This window comes from Cucurbita moschata, unplaced genomic scaffold (assembly GCF_002738365.1).
Source record: "Cucurbita moschata cultivar Rifu unplaced genomic scaffold, Cmos_1.0 Cmo_Scf00037, whole genome shotgun sequence".
Classification (NCBI taxonomy): Eukaryota; Viridiplantae; Streptophyta; class Magnoliopsida; order Cucurbitales; family Cucurbitaceae; genus Cucurbita; species Cucurbita moschata.
This window is the reverse complement of record NW_019268553.1, coordinates 31,786-58,731: the sequence shown is the minus strand read 5'-3', so window position 1 is coordinate 58,731 and position 26,946 is coordinate 31,786. Positions and strand designations below refer to the sequence as shown.

The 26,946-nt window shown below is 37.4% G+C and overlaps 2 protein-coding genes across 12 annotated transcripts in view; one reads left to right on the top strand and one right to left on the bottom strand.

The window, feature by feature from the left end:
* The first annotated feature begins 635 nt into the window (after positions 1-635).
* Positions 636-23,175, top strand: LOC111431966. 11 transcript variants are annotated; one of them, XM_023068715.1, is made up of 19 exons: positions 639-1,630; positions 6,868-7,404; positions 7,484-7,591; positions 7,697-9,664; positions 9,743-9,856; positions 9,971-10,153; positions 10,234-10,296; positions 11,856-11,927; positions 12,022-12,285; positions 14,807-14,926; positions 17,911-17,970; positions 18,242-18,282; positions 18,469-18,546; positions 18,663-18,747; positions 19,780-19,937; positions 20,609-20,678; positions 21,005-21,076; positions 21,146-21,276; positions 21,431-22,347. In XM_023068715.1, the coding sequence occupies exons 1-15, from the start codon at positions 815-817 to the stop codon at positions 19,903-19,905; spliced, it is 4,635 nt and encodes a 1,544-aa protein (XP_022924483.1). In that variant the 5' UTR covers positions 639-814; the 3' UTR covers positions 19,906-19,937; positions 20,609-20,678; positions 21,005-21,076; positions 21,146-21,276; positions 21,431-22,347. The 11 variants fall into 11 exon arrangements, with proteins under 11 accessions (XP_022924488.1, XP_022924485.1, XP_022924484.1 ...); XM_023068713.1 differs by having other exon boundaries at positions 7,484-7,603; XM_023068714.1 differs by having other exon boundaries at positions 7,478-7,591.
* Positions 23,176-23,762: 587 nt separating this feature from the next.
* The window catches only part of LOC111432185 (putative pre-16S rRNA nuclease), a 5,768-nt gene continuing 2,584 nt past the window's right edge, over positions 23,763-26,946 (bottom strand). Inside the window, exons 5-6 of the mRNA XM_023069026.1 lie at positions 24,111-24,162; positions 23,763-23,998 (exon numbers count right to left, since the gene is read on the bottom strand). Of these exons, the coding sequence (XP_022924794.1) occupies positions 23,876-23,998; positions 24,111-24,162 (175 nt within the window). The 3' untranslated portion in view covers positions 23,763-23,875. The remainder of the gene's footprint in view (positions 23,999-24,110; positions 24,163-26,946) is intronic.

Sequence of the window (26,946 nt, the reverse complement as noted above, 5' to 3'; positions counted from 1 at the left end):
CAAACAACAAAATACTGATAATAATTAACATCAATAAAATAATTATCTAAAAAAACTTTACTCACAATTTTATTTTACTTTATTCGAGTGTACACGATTAATAAGTTTGTTTTGTGTAATTTTAAATTTGTGTTTTTAATAGTTTAAATTTATATCAGGTCATCTCAAATTTGATATATTATATTTTCGAGATAAATTAAGCATAATATACATGGTATATGATTGACCGAAATAAGATCTCTATATTAAATTTTTCGAGATAAATTAAACATAATATACCTCAGGCATGATCGGCGAAAATAAGATCTCTATATTAATTTAAAATTGAATCAAGGTAAAATATCAAATAAAATATATCTAGATTTTGGATAATTCTTTTAATGTAATCTAAACAACATTTTTTATTTTAACTAGTACCCCTAAACTGTGATAAATTATTAAATAGTATATTGAATTGCTACTTATATAATATATAAAAGTGTAGAGACTAAGAAAACAAATTATACCGATTAAATTGTTATAATTTAGTTTTTAACGATTTGGATGTAATGGGAAAATTTGCATACAATTATCCCAATAAGAAGACGAGAAATATCACTCGCATACCAAAAAGTGGGGAATTTTGGTTATGGTACATTGCAATACTAAACAAAATTAAGACCCCACATGGCCACATCCCGCGAAAATCCGCCCGCCGTTTCTCAATTGAACATCGTCACTCTCGTCTCCTGTTTGTCTCTGCGACGCGATAAACAAAGAAAGGCCGATGAATTGATCGCAGTGACCGCCGGTGAGTACCTTCCCCGTATCGATCATGACCCAGAACCAGCTTATCGACTCCCTTACATCCCATATCTCTCTCTACCACTCTACATCTGGTAATTTCAACCGTGATCCTAATCCCAATCCCAGGTCCTCGATCCTGAAATGGTTCTCTTCTCTCAGCGTCCACCAACGCCAAGCTCACCTCACGGTCGTTGATTTCAAATTCGTCCAAGTCCTCATCCAAATGGTGGCAGAAGTTCGGAAACGAGGACACGGTTTCTTCATCCTCCTGCCTGACATTCCCTCCTGCGACCCTCTGCACCTACCCAGCTTATGCTTTAAGAAGTCCCGCGGGCTCTTGTCTCGTGTCTCCGAGTCCAGCGTGTCCGAAAGGATGATTTTCGAGTCCAGTCGACTATTCGGTTCCAGGGAAGGCGATAAGCTCGAGGAGTGTTCTTGTTCGTTAAAGAACATCGATTCTTTAACTGTAAGCGAGGATTTCGTCTCAAACGTGGACAAATTTGTCGAGGCAATGGACGGAGTTTCAAATGGGGCGTTTTTGAGAGGTGAAGGGGGTGACATGGCGTCCAATTGGGCTGAGTTAAATTGGTTAAAAGCGAAAGGATATTACAGTATCGAGGCCTTTGTGGCAAACAAGTTGGAGGTGGCTTTGAGACTCTCATGGATGAGCTTGAATAATGGAAAAAAAAGATCGGTAAAGTTCAAAGAAAAGGCTAGCGCAATTGGCATGGCGACAAACGTGTTTTGGAGGAAGAAGGGATGCGTGGACTGGTGGGATAAATTGGATGCTTCGTCAAAGGAAAAAATATTGACAGCAATTCTGGGAAAATCAGCAAAAAGTTTGGTAATGCTGGGAACATTAACATGCTGTCTATTTTGTGTTCTCATTTAGTTGAAGTAACAAATTATTTAAGAATAATCGGGTTGCTGGTGCTTAATCCTGCATCTCTTACTTAATTCTGCTGAAGTTTCTGTACCTTTTATTTTATACATTTTTTAGTCCATACTCCATACATTTAGGTCGACCATGTGGATTGAGATTGTTGGATCAAGCTATGTCGCGCAAAGGATTTGGGTATAAATGGAGATATTGGATTTCTAGTTGTCTTAGGACAACTAGATACTCTATCCTTGTTAATAGTAAGTTGAGAGGTAGCATTCTTGCACTGTCCCCTTCGTCTTCTTACTGGTTGGTGTGTAATCCGAGAACAATCGTATCGAGGGAGGTGGAGAGCGACATAATTGAAGGGTTTCAGGTAGGGTGGGATAATATTTCGTTGTTTCATTTTTAGTTTTTTGACGATACTATCTTCTTTTGCTGGGTGACTTGTGAGGTAGGTTCCTTTCCTTCCTTTCTACTTTTTTGGATCCAATTGTGGAAAAGTTTCAAAAACGTCTGCCTTCTCTCAACAAAAGTTTTTTTTTCCAAGGGAGGTCGATTCACTTTGATACAATCAGTTTTCAGCTCTTTTCTCCTTTTGTTAAGGGTTCCTGTGTCAGCTAGTAAGTCTTTGGAGAAGCATATAAGAGACTTCTTATGGGACAGGTTTGATGAGGGGAAGAGTCTCTTGAGTCTGCTTGGATGTGGTGACCAAGCCGTTGGATCTCATGGTTCTAGGTATATGTAATTTAAGGGCACAAAACGAGGTATTGTTGGCTAAATGATTGTGGCAATGTCCTCAATATTATGACACCTTATGACATAAGGTTATCGCGAGTAAATATGATTGTTATTTTGATTGGATCCCCCGCCATGGTTTCAAAAGGTACTACTAGAAATTTATTTGTGATGGGATTTTGATATGAACTAACAGACATCAATCATACAATATATTTCAATGAAGATGTGAAGAAAATGCTTTTGAAATTATCAAAAGATATTTCAATTCATGTCACATTGAAAAAGGATGAAACTTCATTGTTCTAAATTTTTGGTGGATTACAATTTAGAGTAATTTAGAGTTATTGTATTTCATTAATATATTTTAAGACTTTTCATTTACTTTAAAGTTACATTTACATTGTGGCTAATTATAGTCATAAAGTATACATAATGGCTAATTATGGTTATAAAGTATGAATGTTACACTCTTGAAATGTCTCATGTAAGGTCAAGAGTTTCATTTGAGGCTATATAAAGCCATGTATGTTGTATTTGTAAGGAGACTTGGAAAATGTAGTAAAAGAAGCATTTGTGCTTTCTTTAGCCAATGACTAAGTTTCTTTGAATTTTGTGTAGTTTAGGTTGCATGTAGAATCGTTCAAGCCCGACATGATCAATCTTGCTTGTAGAATGATTCGAATCTCAAACAAGTGTTCTTGTCTTGAGATATTCGATCAACAAGGTAATTTGAATCTTACTCCCCTTGTAGTGATTCCTTATCATTTGGCATCAGAACCTTTTCATTGGGTTGATTTATTTGATCAACAAGAATTATTCAAGCTAGACATGATCGATTTTTCTTGTGGAGTGATTCGAATCTCAAACAAGTGTCCTTGCCTTGAGATATTCGATCAACAAGGTAATTCGAATCTTACTCCCCTTGTAGTGATTCCTTATCATTTGGCATCTGAACCTTTTCATTGGGTTGATTTCCTTATCATTTGGTATCAGAGCCTTCTCTTGGATTTATTCCATATCATTTGGTATCAGAGCTTTCCATTGGGCTAATTTCATATCATTCCTTTCCATTGGGCTAATTTCATATCATTTGGTTTGGGCTGATTTCATATAATTTAGTATGCTTTCTCTTGGGCGGATTCGTGTTTGGTAGCTGATGGACTGGATACTTATTTATGGGAGGATAAATGGTTAGGGGAATAAAGCTCTTTGCTCTTCGTTTCATCGTTTATACTATTGTCTTCTATGAGAAATTATTAGGTGGCTTCTATCCTTCCCATGTATGGACATTTTTTTTAAAGGGCATCATGTAACAGCTCTAACCCACCCCAAACCCACCGCTAACAGATATTGTTCGCTTTGGCCCATTACGTATCGTCATCAGCCTTACGATTTTAAAACGCATATACTAGAGAATGGTTTCCACACCCTTATAAGGAATGTTTCGTTTCCCTCTCTAACTGATGTGGGATCTTAGAATCCACCCCCTTGGGGGCCCAGCATCCTCGCTGACACACAACTCGGTGTTTGACTCTAATGCCATTTGTAATAGCCCAGGCCCACCGTTAGCAGATATTGTGGAGAGGGGAACGACAAAGGTGTGGAAACTCTCCCTAGTAGACGCGTTTTAAAATCGTGAGGCTGACGGCGATAAGTAACGGGCAAAAGCGGACAATATCTGCTGGTGTTGGGCTTGGGCTGTTACTAATGGTATCAAAGCCAAACATCGGGCGGTGTGCTAGGGAGGACGTTGGCCCCCCGGGGGGGGGGGGCGGATTGTGAGATCCCACATCGGTTGGAGAGGGGAACGATAAGCGTGTGGAAACCTCTCCTTAATAGATGTATTTTAAAACCGTGAGACAGACGACGATACGTAATGAGCCGAAGTGGACAATATCTGGGCTTGAGTTGTTACAGATGGTATCAGAGTCAGACACCGGGCGGTGCGTCTGCGAGGACGTTAGGCCCATAAGGGGGGTGGATAGCAAGATCCCACATCGGTTGGAGAGTGGAACGAAGCACTCCTTATATGGATGTGGAAACCTCTCCCTAGTATATGCATCTTAAAACCAAGAGGCTGACGACGATACGTAACAGGCCGAAGTGGATAATATTTGTTAGCGGTGGGTTTGAGCTGTTTCAAAAATCCAAAGAGGATAATATTTGCTAGTGGTGGGTTTGGACCGTTACAAATGGTATCAGAGCCAGACATCGGGCGTGCCAGCGAGGACACTGGGCCTCCAGGGGGGTGGATTGTGAGATCTCACATCGATTGGAGAGGGGAATGAAGCATTCCTTATAAGAGCATGGAAACCTCTCCCTAACAAACGGGTTTTAAAAACTGTAAGATTGACAACGATGGGCTTGGGTTGTTACACATTCAGCTTTCTCTTGGCCCGTCTTAGAGGACGTAAGTTCTTCATATTTGATATAGCTAGATTTGTCGCCTTTTTATCATTTGTTGGGCTGTTGTTTTGCGGTTGCTTTGTCTTTACTCTTTAGGCCGTTAATTTTGCATTTTTTACACATTGTGGCTTTTAGTTAGTGTGGCTGCCTGTTTAGTTGTTAGTATAAATATTATTTTCTGTACTGAAGGCATAACCTTCTAACAAAAATTCAGAATATTGGTTCACCATTATTCTATGTCTGTCCTTTGACCAGGATCGTATTCTGTGATTTACCAACTTTTGTGCTATTTTACGGGAGTTTTTGGATTGAGAGGAAAAATAGAAAGTTTACGGGAGTTTTTTGGCATAACCTTCCAAGAATGTTTTCGAGGAAAGTCCAATCAACCTTGTCGAAGGCCTTTTCCATGTCAAGTTTAATGACTACACCTTTTTGTTTCTTTCTTTCCCATTCATCAATGAGTTCGTTGGTCATGAGGATGCATCAAGAATTTGTTGCCCCTCAATAAAAGCTGTTTGTTGCCCAATTATTGTGAAGGGGAGAACCTTTTTAAGGCGTTCTGATAATACCCTTGCTATGATTTTATATAGACCGGTCGTGAGGCTTATGGGACGAAAGTCTGCAACAGTGCGAGCATCTAGTTTCTTTGAGATCAAACATATGTATGTTTCATTCAGGTTGCCATTAATAACTCCGGTTCGAAAAAAATCATGGAATACTCTCACGATATCAGCTCTCATAAAGTTCCAACATTTCTGAAAGAATTTTGAGGTAAAACCATCCGGTCCTGGAGTTTTGTCAGAGCCCAGATTCTGAATCGCCTTCCCCACCTCTTCTTCAGTGAAAGCGACCTTGTGGGAGGCAGCTTGCTGTTGATCAATAGGACTCCAGTCAAGTGAGGAAATTCGCAAAGGGCATTGTCCTTTGTGTATAAGGCGTGTAAAAGGACACAAATTCTAATACAATTTTGTCTTCGTTTACTAAACTTATACCTTGTGTGGATAGAATTCCCATGATGGTACTCTTTCGTTTCTTTGTGGCCATGATACGATGGAAAAATTTGGAGTTTATGTCACCTTCCTCTAACCATCGTTTTTTGCATTTTTGTCTCCAAGATTGCTCTTCATTTACTACCAACGAAATAAGTTCTGCTTTCATGAGCTTTTTCTTTGTGTTGAACTAGTGTGATGGAGCCAGTTTCCTCCATCTGATCAAGGAGGGCAATTTCGGTTAGCAATTGGTTCTTTTTTGTCGAAATACAACCAAAAACCTCCTTATTCCATTTCTTTAGGACTCCTTTTAGTCTTTTAAGTTTGTTGATGAAACCGTGCCCTGGCCATCCATGGAGGGACGTATTCTTCCCCCAGTATTCTACCATTGGCAAAAATTCAGAATGGTTCAGCCACATATTCTCAGAACGGAAGGGTGAAGGGCCCCATTTACAGCAACCCATGGAAAGTAGAATGGGATAATGATAAACATGTCCATGGAAAGTAGAGGGGCCCCGTTTGGAGAGGGAGAATTTCACCACCAACCATCTTTAACTTGTAGGGGATGCTTTCTTTTTATTAGATTACAGCGGTGAAAAGCTTGGAACATGTTTCTTGTTCAAAAAAAAAAAAAAAAAAACAAAGAGTTATCTCGAAATAACTCTTGCAGTGACTTTATTTTCTAGTTAAGAAACATTATTTCATTACTAGAAAAAATTGTGTAGTCTTGAAGGAGAAGGTAGGTTATTTTTTTCAGATCCAAAAATTGTTTACGGCTGGGAAACCCAAGTCTTTATATTTCTAATCTAGATTTTGAGAAATTGAGAATTAGTAACTAACCTCGGTAACTAATGAACTGAGTTGGCTGACAAAATACTAAAACTAATTTATTAATGGACCTGCTAATTAAGATAATTACAAAGATACCCCTAACAAGCTTACATCGTTCTTCTTTCCTGGAAAATTTGACTCACTTTTTTTTCGGGGTAAGAAATTGAGATTTCAGTAGTTTGAGATCTATCATCATGTTTCAGCCTAATTTCCATTCCTTTTTTTTGTTTTCAGATACATGAGATTCTGAGGTGGACTAGTGGACTTGCGGAGCATGAGATGGGGCTCTTTAGTGCGGAATGGAATAGACCGTTTAGGTACAATTGTACTATATCTCAACCAAGGTCCATGTTAACATCCCAAGCGGACCTGCATATTGACTTCAACATAATTCCAGCTGCCCATTCTGGAAAACCTTATTTGTTAACCAACATCTTTAGAAATTTGCTTGTGCTTCAGGACATTGTTACGATGGTAACATCGTGTCTTCATGATGAATACTACAAGACTAATCTATTTTATAGCACTTTGGGTTCTATCTGCGCCATCCCTGATTGTATATTAAGAAAATTGCGGGAACTTCTTATGTTTACTTCACTTGATTGCACAAAACTTGAACTTCTAGGAGACGGGACTAGTAAGTCCCTGCCTAGTAAATTAAGAGAGGATCTAGGTGCTTCCCGTCGAAGGAAAAAGGGAAAGAGCCGGAAGTCGCAGAATCCTGTGCTGAGGGCATGCGCGGATGATTTATCATGCAATAAATTTCTGAAGGTAAAATTAGAAGCATAAGAAATGTTATATTATTGATTTATCCGCAGGATATGAATTTAATTTTTAGATGTAGCCTCAGGAATTTGACAAGGAGTGTGCTCATAAAGGGAGAGAAGATATAGCAGAATCCACAACTATGTCGATTATGTCGAAGAGAAATGAGACTTGTAGAGAAATTTCATCTGATGTATCTAAAACGGTTGATTTGGTTTTTATTTATTATTTTATTAGTTTTTATATGTATCATATATCTAATGGCTTGAATGCACTGTAACCAGTAGCCTGTCACCAGGTACATGACGATAACACGAGTGTTGGAAAAGATCAAGGCACTGCAAGGAGGAAGAAAAAACACAAGAGTAAAAACTCTTGTGGGAACAGCAGATTAGTTGAAATAAAACCTTCTGTTGGGCCAGCCGTTAAATTTTCCTCTCCTTTTAGTTCTCAGGATCAGGTAGCAGAGTTGGATAATATAATCAGAAAACCTTCCATCTCAAGTATCAAGAATGATAGTTCAAATAATTATGAGAGTTCAACATTAAACTCAAGTCCTCTAGTTCCCTCTATCGAACCTAATAGCGAGTATGACAGTAGCCAAAATATTGAAGTATATGAAGTTTCTGGGTTAGCAAAATCTGTCTGCCAAATTGGTCCTGGAGAATCTCAGTTCCCAAAAGGAATAATTGAAAACCAACGCTTATCATCTACTTTGGAAACTTCTACATCTTTTATGGATTGTAGTGTAGTACCTTCTCATTTGCCTTCATTAAAGCTAAAGAATATCGTCAAAAGTGATGTTAATGTGAAGGGTTCTGTGCAAACTTACGAATTAAGAGATAAATCATCTTTGTTGGATAAGCTTCCAAGAACCATTGATGTAAAGGAGAAAGTATGCTTATCTCGACATCAGCTTAGTGGTGATGCTTGTAATACTAAGGCCTTGAATTCCTTGAAACATTCTCCCTATGAATGGCATGGTGTAGCTTCTTTGTATATCCCACCATTCAATTCACATCTCCCACCTGCTACTGATAGACTACATTTAGATGTTGGTCATAATTGGCACAACCATTTCCGTCGGTCCTTTGCACCTGCAATGCATCAATCAAGAAATTCTTCTGTTAAAGGTGTTTGTAATCCAGTTATGACTCGACCAGTGTTAATGAGTCTAGATTGGCCCCCAGTCTTACGGAGTGCTTCTGGCCTGGCTTCAACAATGATGTCAAATCATGATATTGGGTTTCTTACTAGGAGACAATCTTCTTTTTGTCAGGGGTTCCCCACTAACAGCAATCAAATTAGCACGGAAGATGAGTACTCTGGTAATCTCACTGATTTTCCTGATTTGTCAAACAATCAAGATCTAGCAGAGGAGTGTGATGGAAACTGGATATCGGAGGAAGAATTGGAAATGCATGCAGTTTCTGGGATAGACTATAATCAGTATTTTGGTGGTGGTGTAATGTACTGGAACCCTTCTGATCATCATGGGACAGGGTTCTCTCGACCTCCTTCTCTGAGTTCTGATGATAGCTCATGGGCTTGGCGTGAAGCTGACATGAACAGGACTGTTGATGATATGGTTGCTTTCTCTTCTTCTTACAGTAATGGGTTGACTTCCCCAACTTCTACTTCATTTTGTTCTCCTTCTGATCCAGTGGGTTCTGGAAAGCAGGCTCTTGGTTATGTGGTTCAAGGGTCTGATCTACCTAACAACATGCTTCATTCCTCACCAACTATGAAAGACACGGTGACAGAGGAGGATGCTCCTAGATCTTTGCCAAATTTGCCCAGTGATGTTGAAGGGAAGACAGGCGACTCACATTCATTTCCAATCTTGCGCCCTATTGTTGTTCCAAGTATGTCAAGGGAAAGATCAAGATCTGAGTTCTGCCATGGTCGTGATCATAAAAGCCCATGTATCCCTCCCACTAGGAGAGAGCAATCTCGAGTAAAGCGTCCACCATCTCCAGTAGTTCTTTGTGTTCCACGGGCGCCAATACCACCTCCACCTTCTCCTGTAAGTGATTCCAGGAAGCAGAGAGGGTTTCCAACTGTTAGATCTGGTAGCTCAAGTCCAAGGCATTGGGGTGTGAAGGGTTGGTATCCTGATGGAACTAATTTGGAAGAAGCATGCTTGCGTATTGATGGTGCTGAAGTAATATGGCCTAATTGGAGAAATAAAAGTAAATCTAATTGCTCGACAGTTCAACCTTTATCATTAATAGCAATGTCCCAGATAGCTATCGATCAGGAACGTGTGAGTGTGCAACCACAATCCAAATATTTGAGCTATGTACCGGGTCTGAAGTTTCCTTGTAATTAATTTTCTTTGCAGCTAGATGTTGCATTTCCTCTCTTTCCACCTACTAGTGGTCGCTCTGTAAAAAAGGAATCTCTTTCTTTGATCCATAGCCGCCTACATGATGAGATCGACTCTTTCTGCAAGCATGTAAGAGCCTTCATTTTTGCTATTATTTTAGGATTCCTAATTTAATTTATTTAGACGAATGTTGTCACTGAGATACGCTGTTCATGGGATATATGTCAAATGGTGGCATACTAGGTTGCTGCAGAAAACATGGCTAAGAAGCCTTACATCACTTGGGCTGTTAAACGGGTCACACGGTCCCTTCAAGTCTTATGGCCCAGGTCTAGGACAAACATTTTTGGTTCAAATGCAACTGGTTTGTCCCTCCCCACGAGTGATGTGGATCTTGTGGTTTGTCTGCCTCCAGTGAGAAATTTGGTAAGTTCATTACTATAATTGGATCCATCACGCAGCAGTCCTGCTTGCTTTAATCAAGACTTGTTGCTGTTATCTTTTAGGAACCTATTAAAGAAGCTGGGATCTTAGAGGGACGTAATGGTATCAAAGAGACCTGCCTCCAGGTATGTTTATTCTCATCTCAAGGAATTAAATATAAGATCGTAGCTCATTATTTTTTATGCTTACTCCAGGTACTGCTGATTATTCCTTTTAACGAATATATTTTTATTGTTAAAAAAATGAAAAATAGAAAAGAAAAAGAACTATCAGTTAGTAAATCCTATCTTAGTTGTTCGTAAAGAATTAGTTGTGTCAATATGATGATTGTTTATTCGTCTTGTTGCATTGGGATTTCTAATACCCTAGAGATGTTCACTTTTTTCCTTCGTTGATTCAGATTAGTTGAAGAGGTTTTTTTGTTCTCTCCTTGACATGAGGTTGGAATTGATCCCTAGTCTTCCAGTCTCTTGTCATTTTGATTCTTCTTTATCGTATGTTTCTTATCAATTGAACGAAAGGAAGTCAATTGTCTTATTATCTAAACCACGTTGAAGTTCCATGATCAAAAAACTTGATTAATGAATGAAAGGATAATAAGGTGATGATAAAGTGTCGTGTTTATTTGAGCTTTCAAAATAAGTACTGAATAAATCTCCGCATTACATGAAATATATGCCCACGGTGCCTAAAATTCAGAAGAGAACAATAAGAATAAAAGAAAAGGAAGGAAGCTCCTTTCCTTTTATCTCTCATTTAAAGAATTCTTGGTAGGTCACTAGTGAAGTGTATTATTGTGTTCGTTTATCCTTCTTTCTTGTTGATACAAAGCAGGTTAGATATGATTTTAGGTAGTACATATAGAAAAATTAATTATAACACTAACAAATATATATTGATTTAAAAGTAGATCAAAATCTTACTGTCTCGCTGTTCATGGAAATATGCTGTCGTTGAAATATGACTGTTTAAGAAAATGTGATGTTAAAGGAGATATTTAGATTCTTTTATTCGATGAATTTTATGTAACTGTAAAATGATACTAGATAGGATGCACGATCACTCAAAGGAAAAGGTTGGCTCCTTAGCCCTCACTTTGGAGCTGTGGAGGTTGGTTGTTGAATGATGTTAATATCCTCCGTAACATTTGCAATGCTATTACGAATGTATCTACAGTTGATCTCTGATTCCATGGATTCGACTTCGCCAATAAATGAACATTGATGCCTTAGCATCAATACCTGTAGTGATTCCATGGATTGATCTTTGTGGTTTGCACCTCCTTTGCTGTGTCTTATAAGTCCGTCTTTACTCTTTGCTCACTGAGACGCTAACTAGTTGGACCAAATTTTAACTGATTTTGACCATTAAACTCATGGGGTTTATTTCATTTGTAAATGACATACTGCCCCAATGTCGAGTTTTGTCGGCAATGTAATCTGCTCCACAAAAGACTAAATAGCCACCAACCAGGATACCCTATTAAAACAAGAATTATAAATTTATAAAGATGCGTTTGATTGCAGGAGCTGTTCAGTTGTAGCTTTACCACAAAAAAGTACATTCTCAATCTCACGAGTCACATTCATATTATTCCTTTCTCTCTTTGTTACAATTCGCTTGGCTGAGGTTATGATTTTATATTTGGAAGTTTTGAAGTTTAATAAGTATTTTGGTCTTTCAGCATGCTGCCAGATATCTTTCCAATCAGGAATGGGTAAAAAGTGATTCTTTAAAGACGGTGGAAAATACTGCTGTAACTGCCTTCTCTATCAACTATTTAGTTAATTCACGTTGTCAATGATAGATATTATTCCGTACATTTGCTCATCAGTTTCTTTTTGTGTCAGATACCTATTATCATGCTTGTTGTTGAAGTTCCCCATGATCTCATTATTTTGTCCACGTCAAATATGCAATCACCTAAGGAGGAATCCTCTGCTGTATCTGGAAAACAAGATGTCAACATTCTCAATGATATGGCTGGTCTAGAAGATTCTGCGTTGCCAAAATGTTTGGAGGTGAATTATGATACCTCTATTGGCACCAAGTCAGTTCGTATTGACATCAGTTTCAAGACTCCATCACATACAGGACTTCAAACTTCTGAGCTGGTAAGCATAGTACACATCACTTTGAATTTTATCATAATTGTTTATGAATTTCTGAACTTTCCATTTGAAGTCATTTTTTCTTAAAAAGAAAACAAGAAAAAAAATAGAGAACTTGGCATCCATACTGCTCATTAATGAAATTGAAAGTTTGTGTCCTGATTTTCTCAAAGAAGCAGGATGCAGCTGAGCCAATAATAATTATAATTATAATTATAAAGCCTTCAGAAATCTTATCTCTAGTGGAATCTATCGTTTCTTATCCTCAACTAAAAGAACCTTTGGCTGGGAGTTAAACTGACAGGTTTTTACTAGAATCGACGAATGATATTTTCCCATAGGAGTTCTTACATATGGAATTTTATTTAGTAATATCATTATGAGATGGACTTCTCGTAGATCCACCATAATCTTCACGATTAGCAATTCCCTTTTATCGCTTAAGGAGGCAGACATACGCTTATTCAGTCAACTCTTTCTAGTATGCCTATTTACTTTACTATCTTTGTTCAAAAGGCCTACCAAGATTACAAAAGAAATTGAAAAGATCATTAGGGTTTTTCTTCGGGAAGGAGCTAAAGGAGATGCACAATATTAGTTGGTGGGACAAAACTCAATTTCCTACTCTTATGTGTGGCTAGGGCATTGGAAATTTCAAATAACGAAATGAGTCCGTCTTATCTAAATGGATTTGGAGATATCTTTGTGAGGAAGGGGCTATTTGTCAGAAAATTATGAATAACAATTTGGCCCACATTGGCCATCATGTTCTGGTTTAGGCTCTTTCAAGGCTTCTTGGAGGGAAATCTCAGTTTGGTAAAATCACATGTTCGAGGAGTATTGGGCAATGATAATCACATCTCCTTTTTGGCATGGCGTTTGGGTTATGGTATTGCCTTGGTTGCCATGTTTCTAAACCTCTATAGGCTTTCTAATGATATTGATGCAACCATGGATGATCTCTGGAATTTGAAAAATAAGGATCGGGATTTGGGTCTTAGATAGTGTCTTAAAGATGATGAGTTTGTTGAAGTGCCTCTCTTTCTTATCTTTTACCATCTATTTCCTTGACTGATATGAATGATTCATGGAAATGGAATTGAGATTCATCTATAAACTTTACAGTGAGCTCCATGATGGATATTTTTTGTGAAACCTCAAGGCCCTTTTAATAAATCCTTATTTGCTGCAATCTGAATGGATTTCTATTCAAGGAAGATATAGGTTTTTCTTTGGGAGCTTAGTCATTGTGGTATTAATACAGCATATATCTCCAAAGACAAATGCCTTTTCTTTTTTTCTCACCTTCATGTGGATTATGTGTAAAGCCAACTTGGAAACTCATTGCCATTTATTTGGCTCTTGCACTTCGCTCTATGATATTGGAATTTTGTTTTGGGCAGTTTTGGTTGGAATATGATTATGCTACGTTCAAGATTTATTTCCCTTGATTGTGTGGGGCATCCATTTAAAGGAGATGCAAAAGCTTTATGGTTTGCCTTTGACCGTTCATTCTTTTGGTCTCTATGGTGTGAAGGAATGGAAGGATCTTTACTCGATCATCTTTTGAGGGCTCCATGGATTTAGTTTTATTTAATGTTGTTTATTGGTGCAAATGTTCTTTTCCTTTTATAGACTATAGCCTTTCTTCTTCAACACGTAGTTGGAGAATTTTTTTGTAATCCACAAAGGGTGGTTTGGGATTTTTTTTTTTTTTCCTTCTTCATCATTTCATTTATAAATGAAATCGTTCTGTTTCTATATGAAGAAAAGAGGACTTCTCGTTTGTGAAACGTTTTTTTAAATTAATTGATTGATTTTTTTAATGTAGACTTTTTCTTTGAACCTTTATTAGCTTGGATGAGGCATATTTGGTTGTGGATATTTTTGTCTTCCATCCCTCTTCTTTAGATGTGCACTCTCATTTTCTTAGTTTTTCCTCTTTTGCCTTGCGAGTAATTTCTTCTCTCAATTCAATGTATTATAAAGTGAGCAGAAAAGAGGAGAATATTATGCTGTTGGAAAATCGAACTTTCCTCTTCAAATGAGAAATTTCGCGTTTACAAGTGAAAAGTTGCAAGGAAATGTTCAAAGAACAAAGTGTTGCATACAAGGATCAGCTCCCTCATGGAGCTTTCGCAAAAATTCACCCCAGTTTGAATTGATTAGGAAGGAATTATAGCTTTTCGATTCATTATCTCCAGAGATTTAGAAAAATAAATGAAATTTAGCTAACTCAAGCATACCCTCCACTCTTTCATCGTTTTATTGACAATTGTGTTATTTCTTTCCATCCAAATGCTCAAAAGAACTGGTTTGGTAGCATTTTCTTTAAGTATCTTATCTTTCCTCTTGATTGGGTGATGACAACAAAGCAGCTGTGACAAATTATCTCGGAAATAAATATTCTCCGTTTGGTCTGCTTTTTTACAACTTTATTCTCAGCAAAGTTTCACAAGATTGCTGTTTGTATACAAATATTATCTTGTAATTTGTATTTGATTTTATGCAATGTCAACTGCAGGTTAAGGAGCTGACTGAACAATTTCCAGCTACTATACCTTTGGCTTTGGTACTGAAGAAATTTTTGGCAGATCGTAGTCTTGATCAGTCCTATTCTGGCGGTTTAAGTTCTTATTGTTTGGTGCGTTGTTCCAACCTCTTACTGTAGCATACTGTAATCAAAATGTTTTGAGCTTTTGATGTATTCAGTGGGATTATATTTTTTTAAGATATGATTTCATTAAAAGGAGAGGATTACGAGAAACTAGGGGGGAAATGTCTCTTATTATTACTATTATTTGATTAGAAACCGGGTGAGGGTATATTTAAGATCAACAAAAACGGTAGAACCTTCATCTGAGGATGAAAACCCTCTCCATGAGAATACTATTTCAAGAAATGTCTCGAATCCAAATTTATCAAATAGAAGTATAGAACTGCTTTGAAGGACACTCTAACAAGAGGCCATATACTGTACAAGATCGCAATAAAAATTCCTAAGGTATCTCTATCTTGAAAGATCCTATTATATGCAATGGACAATCTTTCTTTTCTATAGTTAATTTGTTTAAACCTTCATTGGGTTTTACCCTCCCAAATTCTGAGTGACTAGAGGCAACTTCAATATAAGTGAAATTGGGAAGAGTTTCATAAAAGTTGATTCAACTTTGCAGTTCACCAACTTCTCTAGGGGTCATACCACCCCATTTTTTGAGGATCCAAGACTCACCACATTACTTCTTTCTCTAAGATGTATCCAACTGTTATGAAAATTGTATCGATAAGAGGTCTGTCACCTAGTTGGAAGCCACCTAGATTTTAATTTTTCAGGACTACATCTGGAGATCGCTGCATTTTCATTTTTTTCGTCTGACTCATTCGGGGGAAGCTATTGGTTCTTTCTTGATTGCTTCAGAATGTCTTCTTGGCTCTCTTTGCTTGAATTACATCACTAGCATGTTTTGTAATGATACAGCTCGAAGAATGTTACCTTTTCTATAAACCAGGAGAATCTAGAGGTTATGCATTTAAAATTATTGCAGCAAAAGGCTTTGGAGAGGGGTAGATAAAAGGCAGCATCTCTTCCACAAATTTCTCCATTATCATCCATGGAAGACTGAGAGGGAAAATAGATGGATGCTGCATCTCTTCCACAAATTTCTCCGTCATCAACAATGGAATGTTGAGAGGGAAAATCTAGTCACACGAGGTCAGCAACAAAGGGATCCACTGTCCCCCTTTTTTTTCATAATCATAATGGATAGCCTTAGTCCCTTACTTATGAAGGCATAATAATGAAGGGCTTCCATGTTGATAACAAGGGCTGAAGTATCAGACACCTGCAGTTTGCGGATGATACAATTCTCTTCTTTGATCTGTCAGATGTCTCCTCCACATATAATATGTTTGAGATGGTGATAACCTTCGAAATATTTTTAGGACTAATCACCGACTAAAAAAAAAATAGAGATCATGGGCATTAATGTTAGCACATAGGATATCGAAGATTTTGCCAATAGATACCGTTGTAGAAAAGGTGACTAGCCGATGGGATAGTCCCTAACTAGGAACCTCAAATCTTTTTCCTTCTAGAAGACCATTATTGGAAAAATAGAAAGGAGGTTATCAACATGGTTCTCATGCTACACATCCAAAGACGGCAGACTCACCCTAATATAAGCCACATTATCCAACCTTCCTACTTACCATATATCTTACTCGAAATGCCTCACAAGTGGCTACAAAATAAAAAGGTTATTTAGAAAATATCTATAGAAAGATAACCCACGTCTTGTTTGATGGAATACCATAGACCTCTTGATTGTAAAGGAGGTCTTGGCCTATATTCGGTGAAGGAGAAGAACAAAGCCCTCCTCTTCAAATGGAGTTGAAGATATTACCACGAATGTACCACCTTATGGAGAAATCTTATAAAAGCTAAATACGTTCCCACATCATGCATAAATCACTACCCTCACCTTTTGCAAAGGGGCTATGGAAGTTTATAAAAAAGCATCAAAACCTCATCACAAACCACATTAGTCATAGGGTGGATGACGGAGGAAACACATCTTTCTGGAGTGACCCTTGGATTGAGAACATCGTGCTAGTCTTGCAGTATCCTCTTTCGTATAGGCTCTCTAACTGCAAGATGGCCACAATCAAGGAAACATAGAAACATGTCGAAAAATTTTGGGACCTTCAGCTTCGTAGAAACTTGAAGGATAATGAAGCTATGAATGGGCTGAATTAAGCCCGGACCTTTCTCCAATCGTGTTATCCCAAGAATCAGACTCATTGAAATAGCTTCCTAGTGTTGATGAGGCCTTCTCCACAAGATCTTTGATAATGGATATGGTGAAAAGACGAAAGCCATAAAACGATGCTAGCAAAGTCAGTAGGGAAAGGAAATCACCTTAAAAACGGAAATTTTTTCCTTGGGAAATGGTACACAGAGGCACTAGCAGAAACAAAACAAAAATCTTCAGATAAGAATGCCCTGTACGGAAATCTCCCCAACTGGTGCTCTTTATGCAAGAGAGACAACGAGTCTCAAAACCACCCATTTATGCAGTGTACATGTTCTTATAATTTATGGATAAAGATTCTTAATATCTTCAAATGACCTATTTGACCCTCTGACCGCTGTTATTGGACATGGTCTTAACATACTACCTCTCCAAGAATGCAAAAGTTTTGTTATGGGCAAACTTCATTATGGCTTTCGTTTGGAATCTGTGGAAAGAGAGAAATCAAAGAGTATTCACCGAGAAGACGTATACTCATACTAGTTTCTTTAAAAATGTTGTTTACTGTGTCATTTCTTGGTGTAAATTGTCTAATACTTTTGCTTCCTATAGTCATACCTCCATCATTATAAATTGGAAAAGATTTTTGTAAGCACCATGGATAACACATCCCTTTTGTGAATTTCAAATATGAATGAAATTGTTTCTTATCTTAAAAAAATAAAACTCTTTAGCAGCTTTGATATGGTGAAATGCATACAAAAGGTCCTATCCTGAGTAATTACAAGAAGCTAGTCCTGTGTATAATGAGAGTAGATAAATTGTATTGAGGTTTTGTGATGAAGTTTTTAAATTTCTCGTTGCAACTCTTTTACAGGTATTATTCATCATACGTTTTCTTCAGCATGAACATCATCTTGGCCGTCCGATCAACCAAGTAAGTTCTCGTTATCTTTTTGTAAGAGTTGATGTGAAAAGTGGACTAACTGCTTTGCAAATTTAATTGGATGATCTCCGAGAAATTCAATCTTCAATGTTGTGACATGAAAGTTCATGTCATAAATTAAATGCAGTGTATATGTTGAAATCATGAGAGGCCTATTTTAATTTTTTAACCATTGTCATTGGTGTTGCTTTCTCTCCCTGGGCAATGGTTGTATTTATTGGTGATTATAATTTGAACTTTTCCAAACCCAATGTTCCTGCAGAACTTTGGGAGCCTTTTGATGGACTTCCTTTACTTCTTTGGGTAAGCTTGACTTTCTTTATTATTATCCTTATTATGTCTTTCCGAAAACTAGTATCACTAACCATTTCCCCTGTAGTGGACTGTAGTTGGAGTTCAGTTTCTAAGTCCAATTATTTTCGCACTACAATAGTGGACTGTAACTTAAATGTGTATATGTTAAAGTAGAATCGTTTACTTTTATTTCAGGAATGTATTTGATCCTCGTCAAATGCGTATTTCAATACAGGGGAGCGGAGTCTACATAAAGAGGGAAAGGGGATACAGGTAATTTCTGAATTCCAAATCGGCTATCTCATGGTTATTGTGACGCCATTTCTTAGTACTATCTATGCATTTATGAGTAAGTTATAACTGTTAACTACATTCCATTTTTTATGTAGCATTGATCCTTTGCATGTTGATGATCCTCTTTTCCCCATGAATAATGTTGGACGAAATTGTTTCCGTATTCATCAATGTATCAAGGTGAGGCCTCTAATTGAAGTAGCCAGTGCAGTTTTTTTTTTTTCTCCACTTTGTCAACCTAGATTGAATGGTCTTCTTGTAATTCTCGTATCTCTCTTGTCTCGAGGAGGGGACACCTTGTTCCCTTCCCCTTTAGGTTGTTCTTTGGTTTTTTGTGGATTAAATGTCTTCTGTTGTTTCTTGTCAAAGAAATGTATCAATGTGAGGCGTCTGTCCTGTTGGCATTATTTACTTTGTCAACTTTAGAATTATGGTGCGGATAGGAAGTATTTTACGTCAGGTTAGAAAAATCACTTACACAATGTAATCTTGTTTATTTGGAAAAAGGAAGTGTCATGTTGTCCATGTAAAACCAAACGTCTCTACTTCAATTTTGCACTTTGAAGTTGAGGCAAATTGATTCAATGAATACTGTATTAGCCTAGTGATTTTATTTCTGGAATGAAAATGTAAAATAATTTTGCCTAGAAGTGCGTTGGGGAGTGTATTTTGTAAAATTACCTACTCGTGATTTTTCTTTTGATACACAAACCTACTCGTGATTTTTCTTTGTATACACAACTACTTGTTGTCCTGGACTTTTTCACTAGAGGGAAAGTGCTTGAATATTAATTAATCTGACATAAATAAGATCACAAGATACTTTTCTGACCACAAGAAGTTCATTCACACACTACTCTCGACATCTTTAACACAGTTATGATACAATATTGGGATTCTGAGTACTTTCTTGTATTTGTAGGTAGTTGAGGCTTCCTTTTGTGGGGTTTTCTTTTTTTTTTTTTTTTTTTTTCTTGTTTGCCCTTGTAAAGTCAGTTTCTTTAAAGAAAAAAAGAACATATATATTTATCTTAATCAGATTCATGACTTACATACATAATTTTATTTACTTGCTCTTTTATTTTCCATAAACTATATTTTTCTATGATTGTTCCCATAAAAAATATTTTACGACTGTGATCTCTCCCTCTCTCTCTCTCTCTCTTTCTCTCTCCAATTCTTTAATTATTCATTTTTTTTGTTTGTTTGTAGGCTTTTTCAGAAGCTTATTCTATTTTGGAGAGAGAGCTAATATCTCTTCATGATAATTGTGACACAAGTTCAGATGGAACTAATAAGATGCTGCAGAAAATAATCCCTAGCATTGATTTATCATAAGGGCTTGCTCTATTATCTTTACATGCATGGAGGTATTTAAGTTACTCAGTTTATGTTGTTATTATTATTTCTTTAAAATGGAAATCTATGAAATCTAAGTAAGTTTTAGTTGGTTGGAACTCAATGTCAATGCTTTTGAAGTGATGATGTGTGTTCAAGTGTTCTATTTAATACTAACACTACCAAAAGATTAGTGTTATTTCCAATGGTCATGGTTCACATTGCTTTCACCATTTTCAGTTTTTCTCTGTCATTCATAGGAAGGAACATGTAATTATAAAAAGAACGTGATCAAGCAACCCCATTTTAGCAAGGAAAGTTGACTTTGAAGAAAACTTATTGGAGGAGGTCCAATGACCAAACCACCTTATCTTGACCCTCATATAGAGGGAATAAGGCCAAATTAAGGAGTTTTTTCTTAAGCTTGTCATAAGAATTAAGGCTTCTGCTGGCCAGAGACCATTAAAACAACTTCGCTTTTTTGGATCATTAAACTGCAAGCTAAATCCACCGAAGGGGTCTCAGCTTCTACTCTCAATTTCAATATGTCTAAAGAAAGTATATTTGGAAAAGAATTTACTGGAGGACGCAAAGGACCAAACCACCGTGTCTTGATCCTTATCCAGTTGAATCACATCAATTTTATCTAAAAGGGTAATTCAGTTGACTATTTTTCTATTAAAGAGACCTTTTCTCACCCTAGGTCTCAAACATGGAGCTTGTCACTACATCAGTCCAAAATGGAGGTGGACGTGCTGCTTCACGACAATAGGGTATGTGCTAGATTCCGTGGCTTTCTTGAAGATTACCTTTCATTTTTTTATGGTATTAATTGTTCTCCATTTTATTATTCATAGCAACTTCCTATGTAATGTTAAGTTGCTGTGATCGTCATTTGGGTTCCCACTTGGAAGTCTTTAGTGGGATTCATTTAGGTCAAACTTGAATTATGCCGGTTAAATTTACACTTCCTATATAGGAGAGAATATCAAAACCATCTTTATGCGATTTATGCTTGACCGAAAAAGAATCTAGAAAAGCGATCATGAAGAACCTATGCTCGTAATGTTCATGCATATGATAAAATCTGATTATTCAGGAGGACCAGAGAAGTGGCGGGGGTTCGTCCACTTGCTTACCTGGCGTTAAGTTTATGTCCGTGACGATTGAGGTGCAACCTAAGTTCTTTTTCTTCAATGTTGAACATGTGTCCATCATTTATTTAGGTTTTCTTTTGCAGAGTTTATTTTTTATTCCAACGGTTCCAATCTCATTCAGTTGGTGATCATCATTTGGTCCCCATTGAAATCTTTTCTTTGATCGTGGCCGTCATCTCAGCGAGCAGATAATGGTAATCCTCTTTATCCACGGGTAAGGAAGCTCATCCTTGCTTACTTGTCGGTATCCAAAATGGTTTATGACATCTGTTCTATTTTGGTTAATTTTGTCTCCATTTGGGATCGTTTCACATTCTTCACTATTGTACTTCGCTCCGTAGCAATCTTAATCTTTCATAATTTTGCAGTACCAACTTTGGCAAGCTCCATCTGGACCACTCCTCTCATACGGGTCATTTCACCTACTTTCTGTACACCTTAGCTTAAAAAGCTTCTCCATTGAAACCACATACTAAATTAACGTCTCATGCGTAATGACTGGCCTGTGATCTCTTGGTTGCCGTAGAAGGTCGTTGTACAAATGGAATTGGGAGGACTGCCCCAAACTTGTCCTTATCCGATTATATCCAGCTTTGGTTTGCCCATCTACTTGATCAGGCTGAGTCCTGTGCACGCCGATGACAAGGCTTGGCTTCTATAAGATAAAAGGAGAAAAAAGAAGCGGACCATGTTGATAAAAGTGCACTGGTAAAACAACTTGCTTCCTTGATTAGATCATTCTACTAAGCGGACAAAAAGTTCTCCATAATGGTCGATGATGGCCGGCCACCACCGTTCCAGGAAAATAACGTGGCGCTTTTACAGCTCTTAGAGAACTCATATATTACACTTCTCTCCATAGTGTTATTTTACATGTATTTATGTGACTCGCTGAGGAAGGATGCATAGTGGATTGGGCGTTGGTTGAGGAAACGTGTCCGCATGTCATTACTTGCTAAATTAGAGTAGATGCATTGGTTGAAGCTAATCCAGTGTATAATGAGAGTAAATAATTTGTAATGAGGTTTTTGAGATGAAGTTTTTTAAATTTCTCGCTGCAACTCTTTTACAGGTAGTATTCATCATACGCTTTCTTCAGCATGAACATCATCTTGGCCGTCCGACCAACCAAGTAAATTCCCGTTATATTTTTGTAAGAGTTGATTTGAAAAGTGGACTAACTGCTCTGCAAATTTAATTGGATGACCTTGGAGAAATTCAATCTTCAATGCTGTGACATGAAATTTCATGTCATAAATTAAATGCAGTGTATATGTTAAAATTTTGAGAGGCCTATTTTAATTTTTTAACCATTGTCATTGGTGTTGCTTTCTCTCCCTGGGGAATGGTTATATTTATTGGTGATTATGATTTGAACTTTTCCAAACCCGATGTTCCAGCAGAACTCTGGGAGCCTTTTGATGGACTTCCTTTACTTTGGGTAAGCTTGACTTTCTTTATTATTATCGTTATTATGTCTTTCCAAAAACTAGTATCACTAACCAAAAGGGAAAAAGATAAATGGAGTTGAGTTTGTAAGTCCAGTTATTTTCGCACTACAATAGTGGACTGTAACTTTAACATGTATATGTTAAAGTAGAATCGTTTATTTTTATTTCAGGAATGTATTTGATTCTTGTCAAATGCGTATTTTAATACAGGGGAGCAGAGCCTATATAAAGAGGGAAAGGGGATACAGGTAATTTGTTAATTCCAAATCAGACATCACAGGGTTATTTTGACGCCATTTCTTAGTACTATCGATGCATTTATGAGTAAGTTATAACAGTTAACTACATTCCATTTTTTTATGTAGCATTGATCCTTTGCATATTGATGATCCTCTTTTCCCCATGAATAATGTTGGACGAAATTGTTTCTGCATTCATCAATGTATTAAGGTGAGGCCTCTAATCGAAGTAGCCAATGCAGTTTTTCTTTCTGCTGTCAACCTAGATTGGATGATCTTATAATTCTTGTATCTCTCTCGTCTCGAGGAGGGGACACCTTGTTCCCTTCCCCTTTAGGTTCTTTGGTTTTTGTGGATTGAGGTCCTCTGTTGTTTCTTATCAAAGAAATGTATCAATGTGAAACGTCTGTCCTGTTGGCATTATTTACTGTCAACTTTAGAATTATGGTGCGGATAGGAAGTATTTTAGTAACTTTAATATGGTACTCAGCTTAGAAAAATCACTAAGACGGTGCAAGCATAATAAAATAATATATTATATAATATTAAAATAATAATGTGGAAACAATTTTTACTCACATTATTATTTTATTATGTGGAAACAATTTTTTAATTTAAATAATATATTATATAATATTATTTATAATTATTTTTTTTATTATTTGTAAAAGTAGTCAAAATTCCACCTTCCAAAGATAGGTTATTTTTTATTTCATCTTGTTTGGTGGTAACTTCTTTGTTTATTTTGAACTCTGATGCTTACTCTGACACATTTTATACCGTACACAATTTAAAATATTTAAATAATTGAAGTTTGTTATTATCCAAAGATCAATTAATTTGAAATACAACAAATCTCCCTAACTAACTAAAGTGTTCAATCTGTCAGAAAAAATCATTGTTTTATCCTCACGTCACGGGTCATTAGATAGGAATTCGAAAATGAAGAAAAATAAAGAATATTACTATATAGTTTTAGAGTAAGCATTACAAATTTACAAATTTACAAATTTAGTGAAGTTATTTTGAAAAATTTTGAAGAGTTGAGCTTGAGAAGACAAATACCTTTGTTGAACGAGGGCCTCTTTTCCAGCTTATTTTTTTCCTTGCCTGAAGCACGTCCTTAATCCTTGAAGTCAGGGTCTATTGGTGGTCCCTCGATAAGCTTTTCCTGTAAAACTTGACCCTTAGGCACTACAAGTTCGGTTCCCTCGCCTGACATGGAAAAATATCTCTCTAGTACCATCTGCATCAAATAAAGGTATTGAGAAAATTATAAACAAAATATATGCGCCTGACATGGATTGCAGCATTTATCATCCAATGCTCATAAATATGAGAATTTTTCACCACTTTACCATGGCAGCATAGGCATCAATTTTCTTCTGCCGAGCAGTTTTATTGAGCCCCCTGAAGAAAACATCGTAAGTCGATTTTCCAGATTCATGTCTTGTTCATCATTATACATGATATATGTGACCAACACAAATAGATAAGTATAGATATATTCTGATACAAAGGGGAAATCATTGTTTATTTTTCAACAAGAAACCAACCAATTTCCTAGATAATATGACATTACAGAAGAAGTGGGAGAAAGGAGGGGGAGGAAAGCCAACCCCAAGCCTAAAAGATTACATAGAGTTCTTCCAGTTGATGCAACAGACAGTTTAACCACAGCTGTCAATTTACACTGAGAGAGACCCGCAATAGAAACATCTAAAAACAATCAGAAGTCAACTTGTTTTTCGAAGCATCTAATTTGCATAATGAAAAATCTAAGAACAGCTGCAAGGCCCATTTTAAACATAAACCGTTCCATTCTACTCTACCATCAAATACTATAAAGCAAAAGGGACACTGATAACATCAATGACTACAGGCGACAAAAATGTGACTATCCATGCAACAACCCTCACAGTTTCATATAAAAGTTCGCAAGAGAATCAAACTTCCGAGTAATTGACTTGGTTGTCCATCATTCTCGCCATTCACTGTTACTTGCTTCTCTCCCTCAGTTACAATATGGTTTCTTTTAGATTGTTGAAGTGTTGGGGTTGCAAGTACAAAATCAATAGAGCATTTAGTGGAGACGATTGATAGGTAAAAATATTAGAGATGAGCAAAACAGATGTCTGCAAGCATATCCTTTCTTTTGTAGTTCATAAAATCTTGTTAACAGAGATAGTAACCTCAAAACTTGGGGCCAATGTTGGCTGGTACACGGATCCTTATTGTCTCCCAATCTCCATGCAACAACCCTCTCTCTCTCTCTCTCTCTCTCTCTCTCTCTCTTAAAAAAGCCAAGTTAGAACCTTCGAACGTAGGTATAAGTCTATGACCACGGCAACCACAAATAGGGTAATGCTTCCACCAATTCTCCAAAAAAGAAGCAAAGGATGATGTTGCAGCCGAATATTTAGGAACAGTAATTTGTTTCAGCCCCTATTTTCTCGATTGCAATCATAAATCTAGGTTCCCATCAAAGGTATTCATTTTCTCTTACAGATTTCGTGTGCCTTCATTAAATTCTCCTTTTCCTTTTATAATAGGCTCTAATTGATGGGAAAGTAGACCAAACCAGCGAGCATCCCCCAATCCAAGCCAAGTTGATTCAACAAGGGTTCCCAACTGGCTTTAGAAAGAAAATCTGAATTAAAAAAAAAAAAAAAACAAATTGTGTAAGGAAATCCAAGAGGATGCGCTAAATCCAACAAATCTGTTCACTCCTTGAGAATTTTAAGACATGTTGGGTTAATCACTCCCTCTCCTTGAGAATTAAACATACTGGGCTACGATGATGGAACTCCGTTTCACCACCTCGCTTTGAACCAATAACCTCCTCAACACTCAACACCAAATCTTTGGCGTGGAAAGCAACCGATCAACAACTTCTTTGTCTCATGCTCTCTCACTGAGGAAGCCATTGCTGCCGCCATTGGTCTCTCCACTACACATGACTTTGGCTCGCATTGGAGACTACATTTAGCCATCATTCGAAAGCCCGTGAAATGAGACTCAAGGATGACTTGCAACTAATGAAACGCGGCACCAAACCTGTTGCTGAGTATGTTTGTACCTTCAAAACAATCTATGACCAGCTTCACGCCATTGACAGACCTGTCGAGGACATTGATAAAGTACATTGGTTTCTTCATGGACTCGACACCAATTTTTTAACTTCTTCTATTCCTCAGATGGCTCTTGCCTCTTTCCCTTATTTTTCTTTCCCTTATTTTGAAGATTTAATCTCTAAAACTGAAAATTTTGAGTTGTTTTAGTGCGCTCCCTTGAGTCTTCTGACTCCACTCCTGCGATATTCACAGCCACTAATCGTGGTCGCACCCATGGAAGTCATCCTACTTCTTGTAGCAACCAACAAAGTCATTCTCATTTCCACCTCAACAGTTCTTCCAATCGAGGACGAACCCACTCGGGTCAGGGTCGTCGACTCACTCTTCAGTACTAGTCGAGGAAGAACCGCACCCAGTACTCTTCCAATCGAGGACGAACCCACTAGTTGGTGCCCTTCAGTACATGACCATTACATGCCCAGATATTGCCCATGTTGTCAATTCTGTCAGAACATTTTTGCATGTCCCTAATGCAGATCACTTTCTTGCTGTCAAGCGTATTCTTCGCTATGTTAAGGGAACACTCCACTTTGACCTTACCTTTCATCCATCCGTTGTTCCTAGTGCGCTAGTGGCTTATGCAGATGCTGACTGGGTTGGTTGTCCCAATACTCGTCGTTCTACATTCGAATATTCCATTTATCTTGGTAACAATCTCGTTTCTTGGAGTGCCAAGAAGCAACCTACTGTCTCATGCTCTAGCTGTGAATTTGAGCATCGTGCTCTTGTCATGACTGCTGCTGAACTTTTTGGCTTACGCATCTTTTGCATGACCTCAAGGTCCCCATTCCACAATAGCTCTTGCTCTTATGTGACAACAAAAGTGCTATTTTTTTAGCTCCAATCCCGTTTCTCACAAGAGGGCCAAGCATGTTGAACTAGATTATCATTCCTTCGAGAATTTGTTGTCGCTGGCAAACTTTGCACACAGTATGTACCTTCCCATCTCCAGGTTGCTGACATCTCCACCAAAAGTGTTTCTCGACCTCTCTTTGAATTTTTCAGATTCAAGCTTCACGTTCGTTCAATTCTAGCGCTCAACTTGCAGGGGGGGGGGGGG

Coding starts and splice junctions, on each gene's coding strand:
- LOC111431966 (XM_023068712.1), top strand. CDS start 815: ATGACCCAGAACCAGCTTATCGACTCCCTTACATCCCATATCTCTCTC. Junction 18,547..18,662: donor AAGAGGGAAAGGGGATACAG/GTAATTTCTGAA, acceptor TTTTTTATGTAG/CATTGATCCTTTGCATGTTG. Junction 18,748..19,779: donor GTATTCATCAATGTATCAAG/GTGAGGCCTCTA, acceptor GTTTGTTTGTAG/GCTTTTTCAGAAGCTTATTC.